A 26770-nucleotide genomic window follows, 5' to 3' on the forward strand; every position below is an offset into this window, starting at 1 on the left:
CACTTAACTTCTCTGAGTCCCAGTTTCTTAATCTATAAACCAGGAATAATATCCACAGAGCAGAGGTTTATAATGATAATAAAAATTGCATTTGCAAAGAGCCTTCTAGAGGGCCTTGCCTAACATACAAAGCCAAGAATTATTAGTTTCTTTTTTTAATTTTGCATAGCTAGAACCCCTGACAGAGTCACTCTTTAGCATATGTGTATTCTACACCCTTTCCTGGCTACAACACAACACAGCCCTTAGGAAGCGTAATACGAGATAATCTCCCAAACTCCAAGAGTAGGTTCTACGAATTGTTCAATTACAAAGTTGGCCTGGGCTATTCGGCGTTCAGAGCAAAGCCATTTTTATTGTAATGAAATTTTAAAAGGCAGTTACATTAGTTACACATATACACAACTGACTTAATAACTGTTAGTCATAGAGAACATTCAAGAAATACAAGTGATGATTTATCCACAGCACAGTTCACATTCATAAGAAGAAAGGTTAAAAGAGAAACGATGAAGTGCTTAAATTGTCCACTGAAGCTCATCTGTGAACTCTCTCGCTTTTGAAGGAAAATGAGATTGTTACTGGAAGCAAGCTGCCCTGGTCCTGCGAGACCCCCCTTTTCCCACCTCCACAGTCATTGGCCCATAGGCTCTGGCCCCAAGACCCAGGCACACCTACATGTGAAAATGTGCCTGCATCGTGGTGTGATGCCGCTTCAAGTTGCCCCAGACGCCAGGCAGCTGAGGAAAAGGAGGACAGCCAGTTCCCTTCATATACAAGATGAGGATCTGGCACGGGGGGAAGGGTTGGAACGGACAAGTTGGGTCGTCCTGGCAAGTCAGGACACAGCGACCTCATGACCAAACCCATACTTTCTAGTAGAACAAGGAGCATTTCCATCCTGACTTGTTACTGGCTAGAGCTGTTAGGTGACCGGCTTGGCCTTGCTAAGATGACAGGTCATAACTGTTAGGGGGCAGGTGGGCCCAGGGGGGAGAGGTTCACTGCTCATCTGCTGGCCCAGGTACTGATGTGGGCGGAAGGGAACACACTCATTTCCCCGGGGCCCGACTCGTCTCTCGGCCAAGCCCGGCTGCAGCACTGATAGTGTCCAGGGTGGGTCGTCTGGGGAACGCGGTCTCTTTATTGGCACAGGAGATCCACGCTCCCCGATGTCAGTTCCATCAGCTATCAGAATCCTACTTGTTGCAACAGGTATCCAGGAAACAACAGAAGGGTTGAACTTGATAAACCGGGAAGCAGAGAAGAATGTGGCTGTTTGTGGTACTCTATTGCTTCCTGAAACCAAAACTAAAGACAAAGCTAGTGGGGACCAACACAGAGGCAGGGTGTTCTAGAACCTCCGGAGCCACTGTCGCAGTTCCCTAACCAAGTCCAGGCCAAGCCTCAGCGTGGCTGCGTCTGTGTCCTCACCAATAGTTCAGGCAGCCACCGTCTGGCCCTTTTGGGTGGAAAGCCTTCTGCTTGCTCAGCCTAAGGAAAGCCAGCCGAAGGCCTAGTAGCTGTGAGATGAGATGTGTGTGTGAGGAAGAGAGTCCCAGAGCCAAAGTCCTAGGTGTTGCTCGCCTTCCCAACCCAGCTTTGCCTCTGTCTCCAGTAGGAGAGGGATCAGGGCCAAAGGCCACGCCGATGCAGGGCTGTGGGCATCCTGGCATCCTGACTGGGCGGGACTGGCGAGGGAGGTTCTTCTGCAAACTGGGGTAATTAGACCCTCTAGGGCTTTAATTCTCACTCCAGTTTGTCTTAAAATTCCTTGGGGAGAGAATCCCTCGGATGTGGGATCCTCTCGGTCTTCTCTGTTCCTTAGTGGCCACATGGTGGCTTCTAAGAATCATAACCAAAGAGTGGAATGGGGAATAGAGAAAATAGAGAACTCGAGCTGTGGGTCAGACTGCAGTCAGACTCCCTCGCGGGCTCTGGGGACAAAGCTGGAAGGGGGACGTTGGGCCTATTTAGTCACGATGCTCCCCCTTTATGTCTGGCTTTCAGTCGCCCATGAATCCTCGCCTTCTAGGACCAAGAACTGACTGGTCCTCACCCTAGATGCTGTGTAAGTGGGTGAAGTAGATGAAAGGACCCTGGGGGCAAGGCTGTCCTCCTCTGTCCTTTTGCATCCCCTCGGCACCCAGCACAGCCCAGGTGGGCTGGGCCTAGTCGGCGTGCCGACCAGTGTGTACCCCTCAGAAAATCCCCAAGTGCCCTCTGAAACCAGAAGGAAAGACAAACATACCCCCATGCCCCGTCAAACTTCCAAACCCAGAGACTAAACGCCACAAGAAGTCCATTTCATTTCACTGAGAAACCATTCTTTGATCCAAAAGCTATTCTTGTGCCTTTCTGGGAAATAATTAAGCCCACCGCCTGGGGCAAGCTCAGGGCTGCTGGTAGGGGTGGGCAGAGGTGGCCCCAGGGGCCGGGCACGCCCGGGAGCCCTTTCTGGCTCTGGTACTGACAGGGTGTGTGGAGTTTCAGCCACTTGCCATTTCCCCAGAAGCCAAAAGGCTCCTGAGGGTAAAAGGATATCATGTGCGTCTAAACCCCACGTCCAATCACCACTATATACAAAAGGATTAAGAGCCACTCTAGAAACTGTAAAGTCAGTGTTAATTTAGCCTAGGAACTGGGATCACACAAAGCTACTGGACAAAGGTATTCTCCTGAACAATGGAGGACTATTATAGCTGGAGCTCTCCAGGCAAGACTGGGCACACACCCCCTCTGGATGCCAGCCAGGGCTGGGGTTTTAATGCAGAACTTTCAGAGGCTGAGAGCAAACACTCTCCCCTGGCTCCTTCCTGCAGGCCAGGCTCGCTCCCCCCTCAGGCAGCCTAGAAGCAACTCCATTCTGCCTGGCCCATCAGAATTAAGGAAGGAGGGATACAAGGGTTGTTTCCCAGCCAGGTATGATGATGCAGGACAGGAGGGTGACCATCAGGAAAGGAAGAGAACACGAGAGTTTCTTTCCTTAGCGTCAAGGGCATGCGAGGGGCAGAGGTAAGTAAAACTGGAGGGATGGATTCTTCAACTGATCTCCTCAAATCTGAGGGAAACACAGCAAGCCAGGGACCGGGGGCTCAGAGGTCAGCCAGGTAGAAGCTTCTAGAAGTCAGCTCTTACTCTGTCTTGAGACCACCTGAGGAATTCAAGGCCCTGGCGAGTATGCGGCAGAATCAGAACTGGAACCAAAACCGGAGCCGGAGTCCCGCAATCCCCCCCACCCCCCGCCTCCACCCCGCGAGATGCCACTGTTCCCAGCCGGCTGAAGAGAGGAGGCTCGGGCGGCCTGGCGGTGAACATCTCAGAGCTCCCACTCCGCGCACAGGGTTCACCCCTCAGTCATCTCCAGACCTTGGTCCCAGGAAAGCACCCCTGTGGCACAGAAGGACCGGGAGGCCTGGGTGCCCTGCCCTCCCCCTCACACCCCCATGGGGGGCCAGAGTCTCTGTGAGCTCAAGGGGTGACCCTGCAGCCATCGGGTGGGGACAAAGCCCGGCTCTCACCAACAGGGCAAGGATGAGAAACCCTGGCGGAACCAGGAGAGGCTGCTCTTCAGACACAGAGAGGAAAGGGTGGGCACTCTTGTGGGCTCTGAATCTGCACGCGGGGGGCTTGGACCAAAGAACTGACCCATCAAAGTGGGCAGCTCCCGGCCAGGACTCCTGGTGACGCTGTCAAGTGCCCGTCTGCTCAGTTCAGCCTGTCCGCCTGGCGCCCAGGCCCTGGGCCCTGCCTCCCCCGGCCACAGGGGTCCTGCTCAGCTTGGACGGGGCTGCACATCCGGGATGTCACTCTCGCCACATACCCTGGATTCTAGACCCTCACTGTGGCCGCACACGACAGACACGGGGCACAACACATCCATCAGGACGAGGATTCACATCACACTGCACCAAGTACACACGTCTCACGGCACGACGGACGCACAGACGTGGCTGAGACAGGGCCCAGAGGAGCCGGCGTCCCCCTCCCCGGCGTCCCCAGGCTCCTCCTCTCCAGCTCCGAGAACAGAGCCTGTGCATCCTGCTCACCTCTTTCCCCAACACCCCTTAAGCCCCACCCGGACACAGGAGTTAAAGGCCAGAAGAAACCAGATTACAGCTTCCTGGGCAGGCCTGAGGGTGCGGCTTGGGCTCTCTGAGCTGTAACTGAACTTTTTATAGATGAAAATTGTCTAATATGAGATTATTCACAACCAGATTTTAAGAACCCAATGGGCTCTCCTCCCAAGCACAGACAGGTAAAATACAATAAATACAACCAGCCCCCGACGTCTATTGGGCTCCTGGTCGGTGGCCGAGCAGCTGCAGCTGTGGGTTAGAAGCTGAGCAACACCACGGCAGTGAGGGGAACACAGGGGGCGAGATGTCTTCTGTTGGGGGGTCCCGCGGCAGGGCAAGCAGGGCGCGGGGGGGCCCCGTTCACGTGGGCGTCGATGTCACGGCATGGGGGGCACTGCCCGGTGGAAGCCTCGCTCTGTGCGCAGCTACTCAGAAAACGGCGGGAACATGCCCAGGTCGGCAAAGTCTTCAATGTTATAGTTGCCAGTCCCCTGGGTTGGATCTCCTGGCATGGGCAGCATGTCCTGCAGGAGAGAAGAAAAAAAGGCGCAGGGGAGTCGGCTCATCCTCCTGGGCACCGGCACGTCCCAGGAGCCCAGCCTGTCAGCCACCCTCACGGTCATCTCTCTAAGGGGGCGGCCCAGGAACACGCCACCGGCCACCTGAGGGATGCTCTGAGACGGTCCTCAAATGTCTGAGATCCTGGGAAGCTGTTCTCTCCTGGGAGCTGTCATTCCAGCACACAAACACAACTTCAGGACATGACCTTTCTCTATTTAAAACTGAGCCAGGACACAGGGTGGACAAGAGGCCCACTGGTGGGGAGAACCCAGCTTGGTGCCAAGCAAGGTACATACAACCGATGATCAAAATGCAACAACACTGCAACACGGGGAGGGGCAAAAGGAGGGCTACGTGCGTGAACAGCTGAGTGGCCTGTGTTCACTGTGTATATCTAGGGCAAGGCCAAATCCCTGCAAGGTTAGACTTCACTTTTAACAAGTCCTTCAAGTTCTCTGGGCCTCAGACTACCCATCCAGAAAATCCGAGGAGCCCTCATGGCAAATTTCCCAAAGTGTGTTGTGTCCAACTCTTGGCCCATGAGATACTCTGGGAGGAAAGAATTCTGTGGACAAATGAGTTTGGGAAACAAGGTATACTTTGCCTGCCTCCTAAAAATCCTCAGTCCTCGTTAGTATAATAAAGGCTCTGATAAGTCCTGCAGTCAAGAAACCGAGTAACTCTATTTAATCATGTTTCGCAAACTTATTTGACCAAGAATTCTTTTTAGCATCATGACCATGAAGAACCAGGTCAGGGAATTCTGCCTTACATGGCAGTTGTGAGGCGTAAGAATGGGGCGGGGCTGAGCCTTATGGACGGAGGAAGGAGGGGCTCATCCTTACAGGTCAAGGTACCTCTCTGCATATGTAAAAGGACTCTGCCCCTTTGGGGACCTGGAGTGACATCTGGGTTCTAGACCTTTGTCTCTGAAGATGCTGCTCGACCTGGTGGGAAAGGTGCTTGGGATGAGGGTGGGGTAAAGGGCAAGCTCTCCCTTGAGAAGGGGGATCTTAGTCTGCGGGTCTCAGAGCCCTACCACCAGGTGCTTCCTCCCCCATCCTCGCTCTGCGGGGCAGGCTCTGGGACATGACAGAAGGCACCTGGGGCTCTTGTTAGGAGGTGTTTCTCCCTCATGAAGACCTGGTGGGGTGGATGGAGCATCAGCTGGGTCATGCCCCCCCACAGGAGCCTTTCCCCAGTGAGAACTTTTCTGGCTGAAAAGTGGAGCTCTGAACACCCCAAAGGGGCTGAGTCCTGCGCCGTGGGGCTGCTGGTGGTGTCCACTGCTGCTGCACACTTAGGTCAGGGCTGCCCCAGGCGCGAGGGATGGACCAGAAATGGCTCAAAAAACTCAGAGTGGCAAGGCGCCCAGGCAGCCTCAACCAGCAATACCTGCACGGAATTCACGAGAAGAGCCGAGCCTCCTACTGGACCCCCTCAAGTCAGGGCTACTACCTTCCCTGGGAGGGGCCAGCACGCACAGTCTCTATGGGCAGTCGTGCTGTGGCAGGGAGGCAGAGACCGAGGGGGAGAGGAAGCAGAGAGAGACGCCGGTACCTACGAGAAGGCGGTGCTCGCTGATTTACCTGGAACACTTCAGTCTGACCGGGCTGCTGGTGGGAGTGCTGCTCACCGCTCTGCTGTCCGTGGTGCTGGCTTTGCCACTGTGACCAGACTTCCGAGGGCCGCCCTTGGAACTGCCCGCTACCTTGTCCACTTTCAGCTGAAAGATCCGATGCACAGGACACTTCCTTTAAAAGCCATCCCGTGGCTCTGGGAGACCTAAGAACCACTGCAGCCCAGAGGGTCCCACATTTCTGAAAGGCGCGTTCCATCCAGAGCTGGCTGACTGTGTTCGCTGTCCCCCTCTCTCTCATGCTGGCTGATACATAAGAAGTTGGCTGTGCCCCCAAGAGCTGGATGGGTGAAACAGGAAAGGGGGCTCCCTGGCGAATGGTGCAGGGACCGGCCGGACAGGGTGGCTCTCCCTGTGTGCACCTGCCAGCTGACCAGGGCCGGAAGCCTCAGAGCCCTCGGCCCTTTGTGATCACTGTTGGAGGCTTGCTTCCGTGGGGCCTGTGTGTGGCTGAGAGCAGCCCTCTCCTTGACATGCATTAGAAGGGAGAGGCAGTCCCTGCCACTCTGGATGCCCCTCGGCTCACAGGCTGCTCTTTAAAGGAACCTGGCCCTGACAGAGGAAGAGCCTCACCCTGACCTCCGGCAGCCTCGCTGCCTTTTGGGCAACTTGGCTGAAGCCACATGTGGCGCTCCACAAGGTCCTTCCATGGGGGTCAAGAGCCATGGCCCTTTCTGCCCATCTCTTTAGCTGAGGGTTTCTCAGCGCCACTGGTTTGGGAGGAAAGGCTTTTGGGTGCAGCTTAGACAAGAAGACAGGTCTCTTTTTGGGAATCAGCAAATTATAATTTGTAAGTGACAGCAAGCTTGCTTCTGTCTACACTTTACAAAAAATACCCAATGGAAAAACAGAAACTCAGAAAAATGAGCAGAATTTTGTCTAAAACATTTAAAGATTCAACCCGATGGGGGTAGTTTATCCTAAGGTGTATAAAAAAAAAACCACAGGAACTTTTTCTTGTTCCAAACCATTCAATAACGTTTTGGAGGCAATGGGCTCACTGTCAAGCTCTGGAATGCAGGACAGGCGCCATGGTGGCTCCGCTTGTCCTTCCAACGGTCCTACTGACCACAGGCGACCCTACTCACCACCTGATGAGTGAACACTGGGTTAATCTGGGGGAAGGCTAGACAGTGTGCAGGGGGAAGAATCAATCCCTCTCTCTCTCACACATACATCTCACCTATTGCCTGAGATACAAACGGCTTTAATAAGACATACACTCCCTTGAATGCTTCACCACTGGTGCCTTTCAAGCTTTGCACGATCACAGTTGGTAAAGGGGTTTAGAAAATCAGGGAAGGATACAATTCCCTATTTCAGCACAAGAGAGATTTAAATCTATCGTGTACGTAGGATTCTGTTGTTAAAAAAAATGCGTCTGGCTTTGCTGAAATGCCTTTACCTAAGATTCTCTCATGAGACTCCCTGGGCCAGGAGGAACTCTTTCACAGAATCACGTCCCCTGGGCCAGTTTCGGAATGGGACAATGCAGAACAGGCCTGGTATGGCAAGATTAAATGCACAGCAGCCCCAGCTGGTGCAGTGAGGGAAGCCCCACTGGACAGACACTCGGCCCCCATCCTGGAGGCCCAGGAGGCTAAAGCACAAGCTGGGCCACCTGTTGCTCGGAGGGAGGATGGATGGACACAGCCACCTCTGCTGAAAGCACGGCTGGGGCAGAGCATGAGGACTGTCCTCACATATTCAGAGATGGCTGCCTCTCCGGCGTCCTCCGGCTTCCTCCAGGACCTTCCTGCCTCAGTGATTCCCTGCTGGAGTCCTGCCCATCATGAATTAATTCTCTCCACTCTTCCTCCCTACGTGGCCTGGAGTGTGTCTCCCAAATTCATGTGTGGAAGGTCCAGCCGTCAGTATCTCAGACTGTGACTGTATTCAGAGAAGAGGCCTTTAAAGAGGCAGTCAAGGGGGCTTCCCTGGTGGTCCGGTGGTTAAGAATCCACCTTCCAATGCAGGGAACATGGCTTCGATCCCTAGTTGGGGAACTAAGATCCCACACACCACGGGGCAACTAAGCCTGCATGCCACAACTAGAGAGCCCGTGTGCCACAACGCAACTACTGAGCCCGTGTGCCACAGCTAGAGAGAAGCCCGCATGCTGGAACTAAGATCCTGCATGCCGCAACTAAGACTTGATGCAGGAAAATAAATAAATAAATATTTTTAAAAAAGGGACAATTCAGGTGACATGAACTCATAGGGGTGGACCCTGATCCAATATGACCAGTGCTCTTATAAGAAGAAGAAATCCAGACACAGGCACAGAGGGAAGACCATGTGAAGACCCAGGGAGAAGGTGGCCATCTACAAGACAAAGAGAGAGGCCTCAGAAGAAACCCACCCTGCTGACACCTTGATCTCAGACTTCCAGCCTCCAGACCGGTGAGAAAGTAAGTTTCTGCTGTTTAAGTCACCCAGCCTGCGGTATTTTGTGATGGCGGCCCTAGCAGACGAGTACAGGCTTCTCAAGCCCCATGCCTACCTCTCCTTCCCTTTGCTGGCCATACACACAGCGACTTCTCACCTTTCCCTCCCTCCTCCATGCTCTGCGATCACTCTGCAGCGAAGTCTGTAGAGCCGAGCCCAACCCGACAGAAATTCAAAGTCAATTCCCATTGCTAAGCTCTCTTGGGTATCGACACTTATGACCACCACCTTCTTGGAATTGTTTGGCTGACTTCTCCGACTATGCCTGATCTTGGTTCCACCACCTTCTACGTCACTCCTTGCCAGGTGCCCCCTGGCTCTTACATACGTCTCTGCCCCGTAACATGGGCTGAATGCAGAGGTCTGAGTTAGAACTTCCCTTTGATGAGCAGAGAGGATGGGGGCAACCTCTTCTATCCCCATGAACTAACTGATTCATTGATTCATTGGGCAGATATTTCCCGAGCTCCCACTCTGACCCAGCCTCCAGGCAGGTATTGTACATACACTGGGAAACAAGACAGTTCCTATATCCAAGACAGTTCCTAGGAGCTTACAGCATGGTCGGGGGAGAGGAGGAAGCAGCAATGTCCCTCCAGTTGTAAGCTGCTCTAAGAAGGCTGAGCAGAGCTGGAATAAAAACCTCCTAGGAGGGATACCTAACCTAGTTATGGCAAGTAGAAAATGCTTTTCAGAGGCTTCACTTGCCAGCAGAAGGGGAATAGTTAGTGGTTAACCAGGCGTAAGGCTTGGAGGCGGGGTTAAAAAGCATTCCAGACACAAGGATCAGTGTGTACAAGACCTGGCAGTGAAGAGGGTCCGTTCCACCCAGGGACCCACAGCAGGTTCCGGATGCCAAAGGGCCCGGAGAAGTGTGACCCAGCTGGAGGGCACACCAGGGGTCAGGTCCCACACCATGAGGGTGACGGATTTTGAGGGCAGCAGAGAACTGCTGAAGGCTCTTAAGCTGAGGTGCGTCACACACAGACCTTCACGTTTGGGAAGGTCACTCTGTCAGTGGACGAGGGGACGAGGGGAGGAGGAGGAAGCCCAGGTAGCGGGAGGCTGCGGGAGTAACCCTTGCAGAAGATAACAGTAGCACCAGACGTGAGGTGGAGAGAAGCGGGGGGATCTGAGGTATTCTTGGGAAAGAGGGGCCAGGACTTGTGGACTGATGTTTGGCTGTGCTGAGGGGCGTGAAAGGAGGACCTGGGAGTGGCAGACTCACATCTCACATCTCTGGTGGTGTCTATGGCACAGCTTCTCTTCTAAGCTTCGGGTCCATCTATCCACCTTAGGAGACGTGTCTAAACAGTATGACAGACACCTTGGACCTCTCACGCCTAAAACAATCGTCCCACCTCCTCGGACAGCCCAGATGGGGACACCACGCCTGTCACCTCTTTGCTCTCACCCACCCCTCACGTCCAGTCACTCACTGGGTTCTGCTGCATCCCCAATCCCCTAACACCCCTCCGCCCAGTCTCCTTCGCTCCATCCATTCTCACAGCCACCACCAGTGCTCCGAGCCGGGCCAGCACCCAATCTCCCCCAGACCCACACAGCTACCGGGGTGGTCTTCCTACAATGGCATCCGCTGCTTAGAAACTAACACAGTCTCCCCTCGCCGCACCCCCACCCCCCCACCCCATGGGAGTTCCCTGGCGGCCCAGTGGTCAGGACCTGGTGCTTTCACTGTTGTGGTCCCGGTTTCAATCCCTGGTCGGGAAACTAAGATCCCACAAGCCATGTGGCGCGGCCAACAAAACAAAACAAAACAAGAAAACACAGTCCCCCACCGTCCACGTTCCTCAGAGGGGGCACACTCGAGCCTTCGGCATATGGTTCCTGTTTTTCAAACCCCATCTCCCCCTTCTTTGTGCCCCCAGCCCCTCTCACCCTAGTCACATGCTGTTGTAGACTTACCCCCCACCCCAAACACTGCACACCGCTCCGTCTCTGTGCTGTTGCACCTGTGGTCTCTCTGTCGTGAGCATCCTTCCCCTGCTCTGTGCCTGCAGGAATCTACTCATGCTCAAAGTCCCGACTGAACGTGACCTTGCAGGACTGATTCCCTCAGTCATTCTGTCTTCTTCGCTCGTCTGCAGCACTTGCATTGTTTCTCGGGACGGTGCCCATCGCGCTACACTGACTCATCCCCAGATCGTGAGTAACTTAAGGCCACAGATCTTATCTACGTCTGTCCCAGGGCTTACTGAGTATACTGCCTGGAATAAAGGAGGCTTCAATAAGTATCCGCTGAAGGCAAGAATAAAGGAATGGAAAAAAGAAGGGAAAGGGGAGAAGAAGGCAGAAGCATGAACACTCTGTACACTTTTACTTCTATTCCCCTTTGAGGCTTCCTGGACATCGTTGACTTATAATGAAACAAAAACACATTCTCTCATCGGTCTCCCTCGGTGACAGCCAGAGACAGGGTAGGGTGGAGGGGGCGTGAAGATTAGAGGAAGATTAGCTCCCATTTGTATCTGGGGGTGATTCTATTAATTACAGGGATGAGATTTCAGAATAAAAATTCTTAAACTTCTGGGGAGGGAAGTGCTCTTCTTAAATGTGTGCCACAGGCAAAATCAATTAACTGGATCGCTTTAGAAACAGCACAGACTAGTTAAGGAAGGAGGGAAAGGACTTAGTATTTTTGGAGTACTGACTATGTGCTAGGCATCGTGCTGGGTACTTTCTAGACATCATTTCATTTCATTTCTTCTTCACTCTGACTCTAAGAGATGGGTCCATCTTCCACATTTTTCAGATGAGGAAACCAGGGCTCAAAGAGGTCAAGAAATATGCCCAACTCATTTAGCTTATAAATGTCCGAGGCAGGGTATGAACCTAATCTTTCTGACACTGAAGCCCACGTGCATTCATTTGATAAATACAGCTTTCATACTGAACCCTGACTATGTACCTGACACAGCGTGTTGGGGATACAATGCATTGCAATGGCCCAATGCATTGAGAAAGAAAGACGAGTACTTAGGCAACTGGAATTGTTAAGAGTGCTTAGAAGGGAAGCATGGGCAGTGTGGAGGGACAAAGGAGCTAGACCTAATTCAGTCTGCATCTTCCTGGAGAAAGTTACATCCAAAGACGATCTGCAGGATGAGTTCCCCGGCCATGTGGTGGGAGAGTTAAAGGGGAAAGCCCTCCATTCAGCCTCTGCTACTAAAATTTTTCCTGAGCTGCATTCGTGACCTCTTTGATTAAATAATGAGTCATAACTACGACATGACCTTTCCCGGATGACAGAGCCACGTGGGGTCTTAGCCTAAACCCTGGCCCTGACTGACCTGCCTGCAGACAGATGGTGAACAGGGCATGTTCATGGCCTGCCCTCAAGGTGTACCCACAAGTTTCTTTCTGGAAAAAGCCCCAGTGTTAACCGACATCCTTGTGTTGCCTTATTGCTCCCAAAGCCATGTATATGGCTGCAAACCATGAGCTAGGTTCTAGCCATGCTCTGTTTCTTGTGTTCTGTGGGCTTCCTGAGCAAGGCCTAGGCTGCTACAGTCCTGACTGGGCCACCTGCCAGCCCAGGGGTCCAAATAGAATATATTTTTAGGCTGCTACAACCTGGGCCAACTGGGTGGGCTTTTAAACCAAAAGTGAGAACCTTGAGGAGCTTGTAGATTTCTAGGTTGTAGAGGGAAGGGGATGACAACTTCCTTAAAAGAAAAATTCATTGGCACTCAATGTTATAATGTCACTTTTGCTAAGTAACATTTTCGGTGAGATTCATCTGATTTGGAAATTGCCCTAAGAGTCAAGGTTCACTTGAAGTCCAGCTCAGAGGTCCTAAGTGGTTGGGTTTAGCTCAGTGGCTCTCAAGCAGGGGTGATTTTGCCCCCTCACCCTGGAGGGACAATTGTCAATGTCTAGAGACATTTGCCATTGTCATAAACGGAGGAGCACTAGTAAGCAGAGGCCAGGGAGGCTGCTAAACACCCTCCGTGAACAAACAAAGAATCATCTGGGGCCAAGTGTCCACAGCCCTGCAGCTCAGAAGCCCTGCTGGATAAAGCCAGCAAAGAGCACCAAAGGGGCAGCTTATCCTCTTATGAGCGCCTTCCAGGTAAAGGCCTCCCTGTGGGTCTCAGCCAAGAGCTGCACCTTCGTACGATTTCTGGTTAAGATCTTGTCTTTTCATCACTAACTAGTAAGGGTGGGATGGTCTATAATTCCCTCAAATTATAGAATTTGAAGAATTCCCAGGGCTGAGTTTTGGGGGCAGGAGGTGGGGAGTAAGAGGGACAGGGTGTCTGCAAACATTTCGGGTTATTGAAATCCTCTCTCTCATAGTGCTTTTCCTACCCTGCTTCCCTATCTCTAATGATTCATCCTATTTCTCTCTGAAAGAATCTTCAGACATTTCTGGAATGACATATTCTTTCAATCTTCCTCTCCAAGGTAAATCTGCTAGGCCAGCTGTGACTTGTGTTATGCAGGAATGAGATACTTTAGCCACCTCTTCCTAAACTGAAAGGCATATGGGGAACAAATGAGAAGCAATGGCCACGCTCATGTCTGCCAACTTATTACATCAGGAAGCACGGTGGTAAGACAGTCATGTAAGTTAGCCCCAGCCCTGAAAAGGCATATATGCAGCCCTCGAGCCAAGTCAGGGGATGAAAGCCTGGCCTGCCACAGCACCTCTGAACCACTTTCATCGTGCAACTTGTCTGCCTGGCTCCCTGCAGTTCTCCTAGAAACATGGTGATATCAACAAGCAGACGCCTGAGGGTAGTTGAAACAGAGGGCTAACCAAGTCAGGGATTCGCATCATATAAATCTTTGGCAGTTATCATTTGAATGCCTCCAAACTCTAAATCCGCCCTTCTTTGCCCTGCTTTGTGAAATGGGAACTGGACCCTGTAAACATTTCTTCTTTGCTAGCTGGTGCAATGTTAGGCTTTGTCAAGAGAGGGGGCTGGAGAGACGGGCCGGGCACAGCAGAGGAAGTGGCTCGTCTTCTGGTTCGGGTGGCTGGTTCGGGTGGCTTTTCTGCCCGGCGTGTGTCTACCAGCAGCGTGCAGGAGGCCCAGGGGCACTCACTCTTCAGCACGCATCCTCAATCACCCAGAGGGCTGCAGGCCAGCTCCACCCTGCTGGTGCTCTCCATGAAACCTCAGCCACCTGTTGGGGGTGTCCACTGGCTCTGGTCCAACCTGCACCCTCTAGCCAGTGTCTCTGCCAGCTGCCAGGCTCCTTCTGCAGACCTGCTGCAGCCCACAGCCTCTGGCAAGTTTGTTTACCCCTAGTAGCTTGTGTGTCCTGTGGTGGATACACCTTCAACAAGGTAAGGCTTCATGGGGTGTGGTCTTCTCCAGGCTGCCTTGCTTGTAACCCTCAGGCCCAAGCAACAGGCCCCGTTGTCTCACCCACACCCTCGCGGGGGCCGGGGGAAGCCGCTCAGATCTGCACCTACGGGGCCAGGGTATGTCCATTGCAAATGTAAGCACCACCAGCTGTTTTAATGGTTTCCTATTTATTTAATAATTAATGAAACTGACCTTTTACTGAGATTGCTCTGTTCCCTCCACACTCACCCACTCCCATCTGCTCTTCCCTGCAGCCCTCCGCTCTATGCTCTGGAGCAGCCATCGTCGTTAATAACACACCCCTCAGACCCTTTCCCTAATCACGCCCCCTCTCTTCTCTGACCATAACGGAAGCTTGCTCCCTCTCCTCCACCAGGACTCTGTGACCTTGAAGCCCTCTGGGGCAGGACTTGCTTGTTTTACCCACACCCCACAGATCCCATGGTCCGCGCACTCTGCAGGCCACCTCCACACCATGGTCCTCCACCCTGCTGTGAACTCTGACCCCTCTGCCTGGGCCTCCCCCGCCTGCACTGGGAGCTGTCCTCCAGGAGCCTTGCATCACAGATGACTCTGGTGCCCACCCCGCTGAAGGTCCTCCTCCTCACCTCCAGCCTGAGCCTCCCTCCTCCTCAGCTTCCGGTCCCCACCTCATCACTCCACCTGAGCTGGCTTCCAAACACACGCCAACTGTGTCCTTTCCCACTCGAACTGCTTGTGTGAGGCTAACAGACGAGGTATTGATGGTAAGACCCCAAGAAACTTCTCAGTCCTTATTTTCTCTATTTTACAGTCTCTTCCATGCACTCATTGAAAGGGTTCCAGCCCCTTTCTCATTAGTATAAATCAGGACGCATCCAATTCCCGTGTTAATTCTAAGATACCCTGAACAATGGATTAGAAAGAATGGCCAGGATAGGGTAGTGATGGGAGCACAGACTCAGATGGCACTACCTGGCTCCACAGGCACGATGCTACCACTGACCAGCCGTGAGGCCTTGGGTAAGTTATCTGACCTCACTGTGCCTCCGTTTACTTATCTGTGCAATGGGAATAATCATAGTTTCTCCCTCATAGGGCTGCCATGAGCTTTAAGTGAACTCAAATGTGTAAAGTGCTCGGCATGTAGTAAGCATCTGGTAAGAGTGAGCTACTGTCCTAATTATTATTGTTATCATCCGAGTGTGAGATAGCTGGACGGCAGCTGTAAAAATGGTTGCTGAGCCTGGACCTCGTTTGTGTGATCCTGTTCTTGGTCTTCAGTTTGTACGGTGGCCTCAGCCCCACACTTTGTCCTTTCTGTGTTCCACCTCCATTTGCGCTTCAGGGCCTAGCATTTGCTAAGTGGAGACCAGACAGATTCACAGAGCTAAAGGCCCTAGTCGTTGGGGCAGCGGGTGGCTTCCCCTCCTTTCTTGCTCGAGCCACACTGAGGTGCTTCTAGGCCTTGCAGGGTGAGTGCCAGGTCTCCTCTGAGCCTCTCCTCACCCTCCTGCCTTCAGTAGACCTTGGCCGCTGCACCTCCAGCACTGGCCTGCCGTCTCCCTGTTCCCATCAGTCTCCCCTGCCTCCGTGCCTGCACTGCTGGTCGGAACCGAGTCTCCTTCCCTCTGTTTCCAGGGCTCAGCCCAGGGCCTGGCACTCAGGAGGCCTGGCACTCGGGAGGGCCTGGTGAGTAGTCAGTGCCAGGTGGGCCCTGTGCTTCCAGGAAGGACTAGGTGCCTGCATGCCAAGTGTACCACAGCCGGTGCCTTCAGGACGAGACTGGGGGTGGGGGAGGGTGGGAGGTCTCTCCATATCCTGGTGAGGGAGCTGGATGCAGAGACTGCAGGGAGGCGGGAGTGCTCCTGGGAACCAGAGGCTTCCAACCTCAGGGTGGATCTATGTTGAGGGCCTGGCTGACTTGAAAGCAATTGCCTCAGGGCTTCTCCTTCCTGAAATAGGGCGCTGTGCTTCTAAACTCACCGAATAATCTGGCAAGAATATTTAAAGGCTGAATGTGAGAGCCTGCTACAAGGAAATGGAATTCACACTGAGGGGACAGCTGAGTCCAAGGGGGAGCGACAGATAAGGAGTCGGGAAATGCTGCGCCCTGAGACCTCGAGACCTCGGGCTGAGGGGGCCAGAGGTGCCGCTATTAGTAGTGGGGACAGAAAGGGCATGAGAGCAGCTGCCAACTCCAGGTATGCGCTAGGAACAAGGCAGAGCTCCTTCCTAAGGCTGACACGGCTTAAGGGGAAGCCTGCAACTCAAATGGAAATTCAGATCTTTGGGCTCTGCTTCATGCTCCCTCCCCGAGCACACTGTTGGCTGTCTCTCTCCGGGGACAGCACTGCGGGAAGATGGGCACCAGCTCAGGCTTCTTGCCAGCCCCACGGTCCCTTCTGAGCCCCTGCCATGTGACATGGAACCCTGACCCTGGCAGACATGCTGAGGGGGTCCATTAAATACCTGCAGGGTGAGCAGTGGTAAGGGCTCCTGGGAAGTGCACCACAGGAAGTGGTTACTTAACCCTTTATGGCCTGAGGTTGTGCAAACAAAGCTAGGCGAGATGTTCTTACGTGAGATAGGATTCCTCTTTTAATATTAAAAAGTGAACTTTACAGTGTTTATTACTTACACAATTTATTTACACAGTTGGTCATCCCTATAACCTATACTTCTCTAGTTTTTTGAAATAGGACTAGAGTTTTTGACTTGGGCGACCTGAAAGTCCTTGCCAAGGGCCATAAAGGGTTAAAATAGCATTCAGATGACATCAGTGCAAGGGAGTAGTCCCAGAGCCTTGAAAATGATCAAGTCAATCCACAAAGCCGGGGTCTAGGCAGCCAGGCTCTTAGGGACACGACTGGCCTCCAGAGGGCCAGAGAGAAGAGGCGCTTGCAAATCTCCAGACCTGGTACCCGGATTCTGGGAGCTTGGGCCTCAGACCCCCAAACTCAGAATGTTCAGAAAGCATCTTTGCTGACGCTCCCAGGCATTTTTCCCCTCGTTCCCCACCTACCGAACCCTGGAGTCCTGTTGGCAAGACTGGAGTAGGCGTTCCCGCTGGGCGAGGAGGTGGCTGGACTGGAGAGAGGACTGTAGGAGGAGGGGTCGGCTGGGTAGGTGTGGCTCGTTCCAATCCCAAAGGGAGAAGACTGAGTCTTGCTGGACTGAGAGGGGATTGGCTGCGATCGGGATGAAGCACAGAGATGGAGAGCATCAGCAGCAGGTCTCCCCCGCCCATGGCCTGGGCTGGTCACTGCCACCCGCAGTGGCAGTCCCGCCCTGGGCTGATAGCGGCTCCAAAGGCCCTCCTGGGCCTGCTGGGCACAAAGGCCTGGGATCAGGCCACTGTGTGCCGGCCCAAGAACCACAGCACTCGGGCCCTGGATCTTTGGGGCAGGTCTGGTTGAAATTCATCCCCAGGGCTACAATGATCTAGGTCCTCTGTCTTCTGCTTATGGGACCTTGGCAAGGACTCCCTCAGCCCAGAGGACAGCCGTCCTCACGGCCACCCCACGGAGCCGCGTGTGTCCCAGCGCTGATGTCCTCACGCACTCCTGGGCCAGGGAAATGCAGGTCCAGAGTGGTGAGGGGCTCGCTCCTGATCGAGGGCCTCTGTGCGCCCGCCCCTCCCCCAGGTTCCCCAGGACTTCCCTGAGACTGCTGGGAGAAAAGGCTGCTGAAACCAGACTCGGTACCATTGCTGGGGACCCAGTTCTCAGAGTACCCTTAGGGTGGCCAGTGCTCCTGGGAGCCCGGCTGCGTTTGGGGTGGTCAGCTACAGCTCAGAGTGCCGCCCCTTCTCGGAGCTGGGATGCAAAGTAAGCACAGCCCAGGTGCTCTGCACCCTCTGGGCACCTGGGGGCAGTGCCCTCACCGACACCCATACCTGTCCGGGAAAGGGCGGCCGACTACCCGTCCATGCCACCTGACTCTGGTTTAGCTGCCGGGAGATTTGGGACATGTTCTGGCTCGTCGAGGAGGAGGACTGGATATCATTCACGCCAGGCACATGCACCACCGAGGAACTGCAAGGGAAGAAAATGCATTCGTCCTGGGGAGACACCCCAGCTCCACGCGCCCTGTCCCGGGCCACCTCTCCCGGAGCGCACCGCTCTCTCCCACCGGAGCTGTGCGTCACTGGATCGAAGGCCCTCGGGGGAGCCCCCGGTCTTCCTTCTCTCCCCCAGGGCTCCCTCAACCCACCACGGCTGCCTGTTTTTCCCCACAGGGTCTCCCCCTCACTCTCCTCGATGCAGCCCCAATCCCACCCCTCTGTGTCTCTTGCTTTCAACGGATGATTCCCAGGAAGAGAGCAGCTTCTTGGAATAAAAATCAAGTCTTGGGGCTTCCCTGGTGGCGCAGTGGTTGAGTCCGCCTGCCGATGCAGGGGACACGGGTTCGTGCCCCGGTCCAGGAGGATCCCACATGCTGCGGAGCGGCTGGGCCCGTGAGCCATGGCCGCTGAGCCTGCGCGTCCGGAGCCTGTGCTCCGCAACAGGAGAGGCCACAACAGTGAGAGGCCCGCGTACCGAGAAAAAAAAAAAAAGTCAGTCTTGGTGTTAACTTGCTCTCTGTGCTCTGGTTAATTTGTTCCTTTAGGGCACCTACAAAGCTTAAGGATTCAGGAAATAGGCCACAGGCTTTCAGAGAAAAGAGCCTGCCAGTGGAAGCCTGCTGGGTGGGGCCTGGACCTGCCCGCCCCCATCCCAGTGCAAACTGCTGTTTACCTCTTTTGACCCTTCAGTTAATCTTCAGTTGAATCCAACGAGTCCTTTGTAGACACCCGCTGTGTGTGTCACCCGTGCTCTCCGCCTGTCCTCCAGCAGGCTCAGTCCCTGACCACTGTCTCTGCCCCTAGCTGCACTGCTAGGCACGGCTTCTGTGAGATTTTCCCAGTTCCGCCAATTATACAACAAGCTCATTACAGATAAGGAGACCGCGGAAGATTTGCATTTCATTTCAGGCTCTTCCTCCTGCCTCCCCAGGGCCAGCTCCGCACAGGCAGAGTGCTGGGTGCCCACGAGCGAATCACGCGGGAAGAAGGGGGCTAATCACGGAAGGCCTGGGTGGAGGTGGGTTTTCAGCCAGGGTTTAAAGAATGGAAGGTTATAGACCAGTAAAGAAGACCGGGTACCGTTTCACTAATTGTATTACAATATGTTTTCCATGCTATCCGGTCCCTCTTAAAATAAGGAGAACTCAAAGATGACAAGACATTCCTGCACTAACCATGATCAAGGGGAACTTCATTCCCATCCTCCTGAAAGCACTTCCTCACTTAACACAGGACTCCTTTCCCATTCTCCCTCCTGATGAATGTGTCAGCTCAGAGGGCCTTTTTTGATCACTGTTCTCTGGGGCAGGGTGGCCCTCGGTGCCCTCACAGCACTGATTGGAGGGCTGGCAGTAGCCCTGTGGGTCCTAGGAAAGGTGCCCTGGCTAACGTACGCACAGGGCCCACGGGACCACAGCAGGACTTGGGCTGGGGACATACTTAGGGATGCGCTGCCACAGCTGTGCCCTTCTGCTGGGGGCTCAGGGTCATTCATCCCATAGCCCTTCCCACTCAAACCAGCTCAGGCCCTGCAGATTTACAGGAAACTGCCCATCCCACAGGCGTAAAGCCTCACGCGTTCTTTAATTATTATTTTTTATAAATTTATTTGATTTATTTTTTATTTTTGGTTGCGCTGGGTCTTCGTTGCTGCATGCAGGCTTCTCATTGTGGTGGCTTCTCTTGTTGCAGAGCAAGGGCTCTAGATCGTGGGCTCAGTAGTTGTGACGCACAGGCTCAGTTGCTCCGTGGCATGTGGGATCTTCCCAGCCCAGGGCTTGAACTCATGTCGCCTGCATTGGCAGGCAGATTCCTAACCACTGCGCCACCAGGGAAGCCCTCTTTAATTAATCCATCCATTCATTCTATAGACCAGTATCTAGTGAGCGCCTCCTCAGTGCCAGGCTCCACCCGGAGGCTGGTGTCCCCCGGACTCCTTCCTTACACAGCCGTCCAGACACCAGTCTGCCTTCCCTCTGGTAACCGCCCTCCACCCTGTCCCGCTCTTCTGTTTCTGTGACGACAGTCCACACAGGCACAGCACCTCCAGCTGGACCGCCTCACTCCTCCACTGCGCCCCCCGCACCCCTGCCACCCTGAACTTTCTCCAGGACTCTGCTTCCTCAGGTCCCTCTTCTCCCACAAGTCATCAGTGATGGAGTCCAAACTCCCGGGCGTGGTATTCAAGGCCTCCGAGGTCTCATTCCGTTTCTCCCAGACTCGAGGCCTCCCCATCTCTCCTGCTTCCTGGGCTCTGCTCACCACACCCCCGATGGCTGAGTGCCCGCCCTGGCAGCAGGTGGCCACCTGACTTTTGCTTCTGGGCCACCTTCCCGCCCCCTGCCACGCTGCCTCGGGCTGTCCCTCCTCACCTCTGGCCTCTGCTCCGTCCCTGCTGCCCTCTGTCCAGACGGCAGGGGGGTAGGGGGGGAACAGCAAGTGTTATGAGGACTCGGTGAACACGGGCCTGGGCTGGCGCACAGCCTGGCACGGAACTACAATTGGTCACCATGTGCTGAGTGCATGAGCAACACAGCAGCAGGGCAGAGGTCTGGAGCCTCGGCCAGCGCTCAGCAGAGCGGGGTGACCGGCAGTGATGTTGGCTCAGGAGCAGCTCACTGGGGGCTGTCGTCTCGTCCTCCTGTCCCCAGACCAGAGAGTCGCTGCCTGTGGCCAGGGTTCCCCAGAGACTCAGAACAGGTGGCAATCCAGCGAGGCCCAGCTGCACGGCTGGTCAGAGCCACTCCGAGATTTTAGAGGCTGCTGTTCCAGGGCACAACTGCTGAGTTACCTGCTGCTTCCCCAGGAGGTCTGTCCATGGACCAGTGTGGAAGCATGGGCCTCATCCCCTTAGAGAGGGCAGTCCCAGCCCGGACCTCTCCCTGGGGTGGCTGGTCCCACCTGCCCAGTCTTGGCCCCGCCTGCCCAGTCTTGGCCCCTGCCTGCATCTTATCTGGAAACTCAGCTCTGGCCAAGTCAGCCAGAGGCTGGGCTGTATGAGGAGCCCCATCCTCCTGGGCACGCATCTGAGATGCTTCTCCTACTGAGTCTGTGGGCATCTGATGCTCACTTGAGTACCCACACACCCTCCCTGAATGCTGCGGGTCTCTCCTCTAGCCATCCTCCCCAGCCTGTGCTCCTGTCTCCCTGGCAGGCAGTGGAGCCAGGCCTTGCCTCTGGCGGTACTGTCATGGTTTTGTTGTAACAGCTTCCTCTGTGACCCGTAAGAGGTCCCTGATGCTAAGAACCAAGCTGTGGGAAGGCCAGACATCCTGCTTGTACCTCCCATGAGTGGCCCTCTAGGCTGAGACCCCAGGCGTGATGGGCCAAGTTGTCCTCTCCCCCTTGGAGTTGGCCATGGCCTCAGAACCAGGGAACAGGGCACTTTCTGCTGCCTTGTCAGGTGTCCCCAGCTCTGCCCTATCTGGGTCCTGGCTAGAGGCCACCTCACTCCCTTCTCCCGGCAGGCAGCGCTACACAACGCAGTGGCTGGCACCTTTCACATCTGATATAGAGTAACTGACTCCATGCACTTACGGTGACTCACCTAGGGCTCACAGGGCAGAACCTGAGCCACCGGATTCCTCAGCCTGGCCCGGGCATGTGGATGTGTAAGCACCAAGTGAGGTGTGTAGTATTTGTTGCACACAGAGCCACGCTCTGAGACCCAGGGCTTCACTGGGTAGGGGGGCCTCTTCCTGCCCTCTTGCCCCGCTGCCCGCCCCCACCAGGTACCTGAAGGCCTTTCCCGAGTGTCCTGGGGGAAACGGGCTTCCTTGGGAGTAGATCTGCTGAGTTCCTGCTGCAGAGGCTGAGCTCATCATCTTCTTCTCCGCTGGGAAAAACAGAGCAAGGGTCACATTGGAGGAGTTCCTGCCCTGAAGACCCCAGGGCAGGGAGACCCGAGCACAGATGCAGGGGTGGCGTGCAAAGGCCCTGCCTGGGCAGCCATCCCATCCCCATGCAGCCTGCCCCGCCCTGATCTCTGCAGCTGCTCGAGGGCCCCCGGCTGTTCCCTGAAGCCTCAGCTGGGCCACAAGCTGTAAGGCAGGCTCTTTTCAAGAGAGTCGGGAAGATGAAAAGATCTAAAGAGTGTTCTTCCTCAGACAGTATTTTACGGAGTTCTTCTCACCTGGGGTGGGTATGATGCCCCTCATTTTTTTTTTTTTTTTAAGATTTTTTGATGTGGACCATTTTCTTAAAAAAGTCTTTATTGAATTTGTTACACTATTGCTTCTGTGTTATGTTTTGGTTTCTTGGCCGCAAGGCATGTGGGATCTTTTTATTATTATTATATGTTTGTGCTTTTTTTTGGGGGGTGCTGCACTGGGTCTTCGTTGCTGTGCACGGGCTTTCTCTAGTTGCGGCGAGCGGGGGCTACTCTTCGTTGCGGTGCACGGGCTTCTCATTGCGGTGGCTTCTCGGTGCAGAGCACGGGCTCTAGAGCGCAGGCTCAGTTGTTCCACAGCATGTGGGATCTTCCCAGACCAGGGATCGAACCCGTGTCCCCTGAACTGGCAGGCGGATTCTTAACCACTGGACCACAAGGGAAGTCTCCATGTGGGATCTTAGCTCCCTGATCAGGGATCGAACCTGCATCCCCTGCACTGGAAGGCGAAGACCTACCCACTGGACCGCTAAGGAATCCCCGATCCCTCTCATTTTATGCGTGAGAAGGTGCGGAGCCATGGTTACGAGGATGGGCTCTAACGTCCAGCTCTGCCCTACTTATCTGGGGTGTGGCCTTGGACATGTTATTTAACCTCCACCTGTCTCCATTTCCCCGAGTGAAAGATGGTGATAATAACAGTAGCTTCCTCATAGGGCTGTGGTGGGAATTCAATGAGTTAGCATAAGTTAGGTGCAACAGCATTTAAATGTTTGCTATCACTTGCTAGTGTGGAAACTGAGGCTCAGTTTGTCCAAGCTCTCGAGCCAGTGAAGGAGGACTCAGGGCTTGAATTCAAGTCCAGCACTCCTCCCACTGGCCCAGAACCCTGCCTGACCCTGCTGCCCTAACCCAGCAGGTGCTCCAGCTAACCTGGAGCAGCCCTGACCTGTGTTCCTTACCCTTCCACGAGGGTTTCTTTTTTTTTTCTTTTTTTTTTTTTTGTGGTACGCGGGCCTCTCACTGTTGTGGCCTCTCCTGTTGCGGAGCACAGGCTCCAGACGTGCAGGCTCAGCGGCCATGGCTCACAGGCCCAGCCGCTCCGCGGCATGTGGGATCTTCCCGGACCAGGGCACGAACCCGTGTCCCCTGCATCGGCAGGCGGACTCTCAACCACTGCGCCACCAGGGAAGCCCCCCACGAGGGTTTGAGAGGCCAAGCTCCTCATACAAGTAAAAACACTCAGGCCCAGCCAAGATGCGTAACAGTGGATGCTTTTCTGCCACCACGGAGTGCTAAGTAGAAAACTCAGCTCAGCAGTCTCTCCCACAGAGAGAGGCTGAAGAAATGGGCTCAAATCCCAGCTGGACTGTTAGATCTTAACACGAGGAAGAGGGTGGTAGTTTGAGAAACAGGAGTGGGAACAGGAACCTTCTCACTCCCTCTGGTAATTGAGGGGTCCAGGGCTCTCAGAAGCACCCTCCCAATTTCCCTAGAATCTCAAAAGCCCTATGTATCTTATTCCCATAGACCCTAACATCCGTGCTTGCAACAAGATCTTGGAATAAAGGATATAAAGGTGAGTTACATGGCAATTATTTTGTGCCTGGACAGACCCCACGTCTGCACCTGTCTCTGGCTTGCTGGTGGGGGGATGGGCGGAGCGGGTGGATCCTCCATTGAGTGGGCATGAGAAGTGATGGACGCTCAGGCTCACGGGCTTGGGGCCCCGAGAGCTGGCTTCAGGGGCCATGTGACAAATTGCCCACACGTGTCAACAAACCTCTGTGACGTTTTGAGAAACCGGAGGCACTGAGCAGTTTTCCTGGTCCATTTTCTTTTGCTGCAGTGACGGGGTGCTCATTGGGAAATCCTTACAGGATGGAAAGAGATCAGACTCTTGGGCGTGTATTGCTAACCCAATCATAAGGCCTTGGATCTTGGAGAGAAAGAGATGAGGCTAAAAGTTGCATGAGTTAGGACGACTTCTGGACTTCTCTTGACTATACACAAGCCACTTTTTCTCATGTATTTAAGGTTTTTCGGTGGTTGGTTAAATAAGAAACATTTTTTTTTCTAAATGCTCCAGGACATCTGTGGGGTACAAAATTACATCTATCTATCTACCTATCTATAACTTAATATATATATACATAAAATTATTCAATATTCTATACCTTTATTATTTTGATCTACATGATTTGCTAGAGATGAAGAAAAGCATATTGAAATCTTCTGCTGTAATCTGGCTTTGTCAGGATCTCTTGTGTTTCAAACTATTTTTGGACTTCAGATTTCATTGTTCATGACATTTATATCTTCATTTTAGGTTCCATCTTTTACCTGTACATGATAAGCTTCTTTCTCTGCTCTCCTCCTTGGTTTTGGAGAGCATCATCACCACCTGCTCTTTCTGGTTACATAGTTTCATTTCATCTTGTTTTGGTTATATCATATTTTGGCACCATAGTATTCAAGAATTATCAATCAGAAGCCCTTGAGCATCAACTTATTTCATTACTCGTGCTATTGATAGTTTCTTGCTCTCTCTCTTTATTATTCTCCTGAGTGTTTTGCAAGTTGCTAAAAACTTCCTTGTCTTTTCTTGGAAGTGGTTTGGAGGCGAGACCTCTTTCCTTCCACCTTTTTTTTTTTTTCCGTCCATTAGTGGTTATGTTTAAACGTACTTGAAGTTATATGTCAGAGATAAAATAGTATAGACTGATGAGAAATTTCTGTTTCTAGTCCCCTGATCCAAAGTATGTATCTTTGCTGAATTGACACTGGTTTTTATTTTTAAATATCTTTTTTATCTCCTAACAGTGTTATATTAATTCCAGGTGTCACTAGTTTCACTTTTTCATCGCTACTTCTTTTCCAACCTATCACTTCCATTCTTGTGTCCCATATTTTGATTCATTTCACAAAAAGCACAGTCTTCTGCAAGTAATTTTTTTCCAGGAAGTATAAGTAGATGGTGCATGTCCGAGAAGGTCTTTCTGTTGCTTTTTCATATAGGAAAGCAGCTTGGTTGGTGGAAATACTCTTGGATTACATATTTTCCTTCCCTTCTTTTTCCTTTTCTGTTAATTTTGTTTTCTACTTTGTCATCTTTATGGGAAAAGGTCTATGTTTGTATAATATTAAAATTTCAAATGGGTTTCCCAGAAATGCTGTGGGTATCTGACCAAATAGTTCAGGCTTATCTGAGAGGAAGAGGAACTTTTGCTATTGTTTCCTCTCGCTGGATGAAATTACGATTCTCTATAAAAGTCGAGGAAATACCGCTGTGGGCGGGTGGCACATCTGGATGGCCGGTGGGAACCACCAGAGGGGAGCCTCCCCGTCACGCTAACAGGTCTGTTCTCTGTTGCTGCTCTCAGTTCAGGCAGCTCCAGCGCGCTCCCTACTTTCCTAGCATCTGGTTCACAGCCACGTGGGCACGAGGGCTGGGGTCTTCCACTACAGGTGCTGGCAGCAGGAGGCCTGAGATCTGCTCTCTCCCAGCCGCCTGGGGCCTCTCTGTCCTCTCTGTGGCCCGTGCTGACCCCAGTTCCTTAGTCCTAGGAGGATGCTAATGGGGGTCCCTTCCCATTACTGCGTTCCCCATGCTTCCATGGCGTGAGTCGGCCGGTTTCTCCCTTCAGCTGATCCCGATTACACTGTATCTCACGGATCAAATGAAAATGGAATCTTTTCCCTGAATTTTGGAACTGACAAAGACACTTCCAAGTTTTATATGTTGCTGATCTTGGCGGCAGTCTGAGTGGGCGAGTGAGGCAGATGCACATGTGGGTTCCACGTGACACCTGAACTTTGAATGGCACCATTTTCTTAATATTTCTTATACCATTTTATTTTTTATTATTTATTGATTTTTGGCCGCCCCTCGCAGCATGTGGGATCTTAGCTCTCTGACCAGGGATTGAACCCGAGTCCCCTGCAGTGGAGGCACAGAGTCTTAACCACTGGACCGCCAGCGAAGTCCCAAGAATGGCGCCATTTTCTCTAACTGCAGTGCTAACACAGGTGAGCACCCCAGTGACCACCATGAAGGATGAGCCATGGAACACCCATACAGTGGAACACTATGCAGGCGGTAAATACGATTTAGACCATTTAATAATCTAGAAAGATGTTCATAATGAATTGTCATGTGAAAAAGTAAGCTACCAAACAGCAGAAGCTCGATTTTGTATATAAAAAGATTTCATATGTATAGAAAAAGACAAAAAGGACTTTTAAAAAGTTAAAAAAGATTAAATCTGGGTGGTAGGATACTGGAAAATTTTTATTTTCCTTTTTACTGCATATTTTTGTTTTAAAATGCAGTCCTCTCTGCATTAGAGATTAATTTGAGATTCTTTTTTTTTTTTTTTTTGCGGTATGTGGGCCTCTCACTGTTGTGGCCTCCCCCGTTGCAGAGCACAGGCTCTGGACACGCAGGCTCCGGACGCGCAGGCTCAGCGGCCATGGCTCACGGGCCCAGCCGCTCCGCGGCATATGGGATCCTCCCAGACCGGGGCACGAACCCGTATCCCCTGCATCGGC

General features: G+C 53.0%; 1 protein-coding gene across 5 annotated transcripts in view; it reads right to left on the minus strand.

Annotated features, from left to right (window-relative positions):
* Positions 1 to 335: 335 nt before the first annotated feature.
* Positions 336 to 26770, minus strand: part of ARNT2 (aryl hydrocarbon receptor nuclear translocator 2) — a 194182-nt gene continuing 167747 nt past the window's right edge. For 4 of the 5 annotated variants that reach the window (XM_060097489.1, XM_060097492.1, XM_060097490.1 and 1 more), the window contains 5 exons: positions 21847 to 21946; positions 17944 to 18082; positions 17071 to 17236; positions 6230 to 6366; positions 336 to 4603 (listed from right to left, as the gene is read on the minus strand). In XM_060097489.1, coding sequence (XP_059953472.1) covers positions 4505 to 4603; positions 6230 to 6366; positions 17071 to 17236; positions 17944 to 18082; positions 21847 to 21946 — 641 coding nt within the window. In that variant the 3' untranslated portion in view covers positions 336 to 4504. Of the gene's footprint in view, positions 4604 to 6204; positions 6367 to 17070; positions 17237 to 17943; positions 18083 to 21846; positions 21947 to 26770 lie in introns of all 5 variants that reach the window. The other variant, XM_060097491.1, reaches the window with a different exon arrangement.

This window comes from Mesoplodon densirostris, chromosome 4 (genome assembly GCF_025265405.1).
Source record: "Mesoplodon densirostris isolate mMesDen1 chromosome 4, mMesDen1 primary haplotype, whole genome shotgun sequence".
Classification (NCBI taxonomy): Eukaryota; Metazoa; Chordata; class Mammalia; order Artiodactyla; family Ziphiidae; genus Mesoplodon; species Mesoplodon densirostris.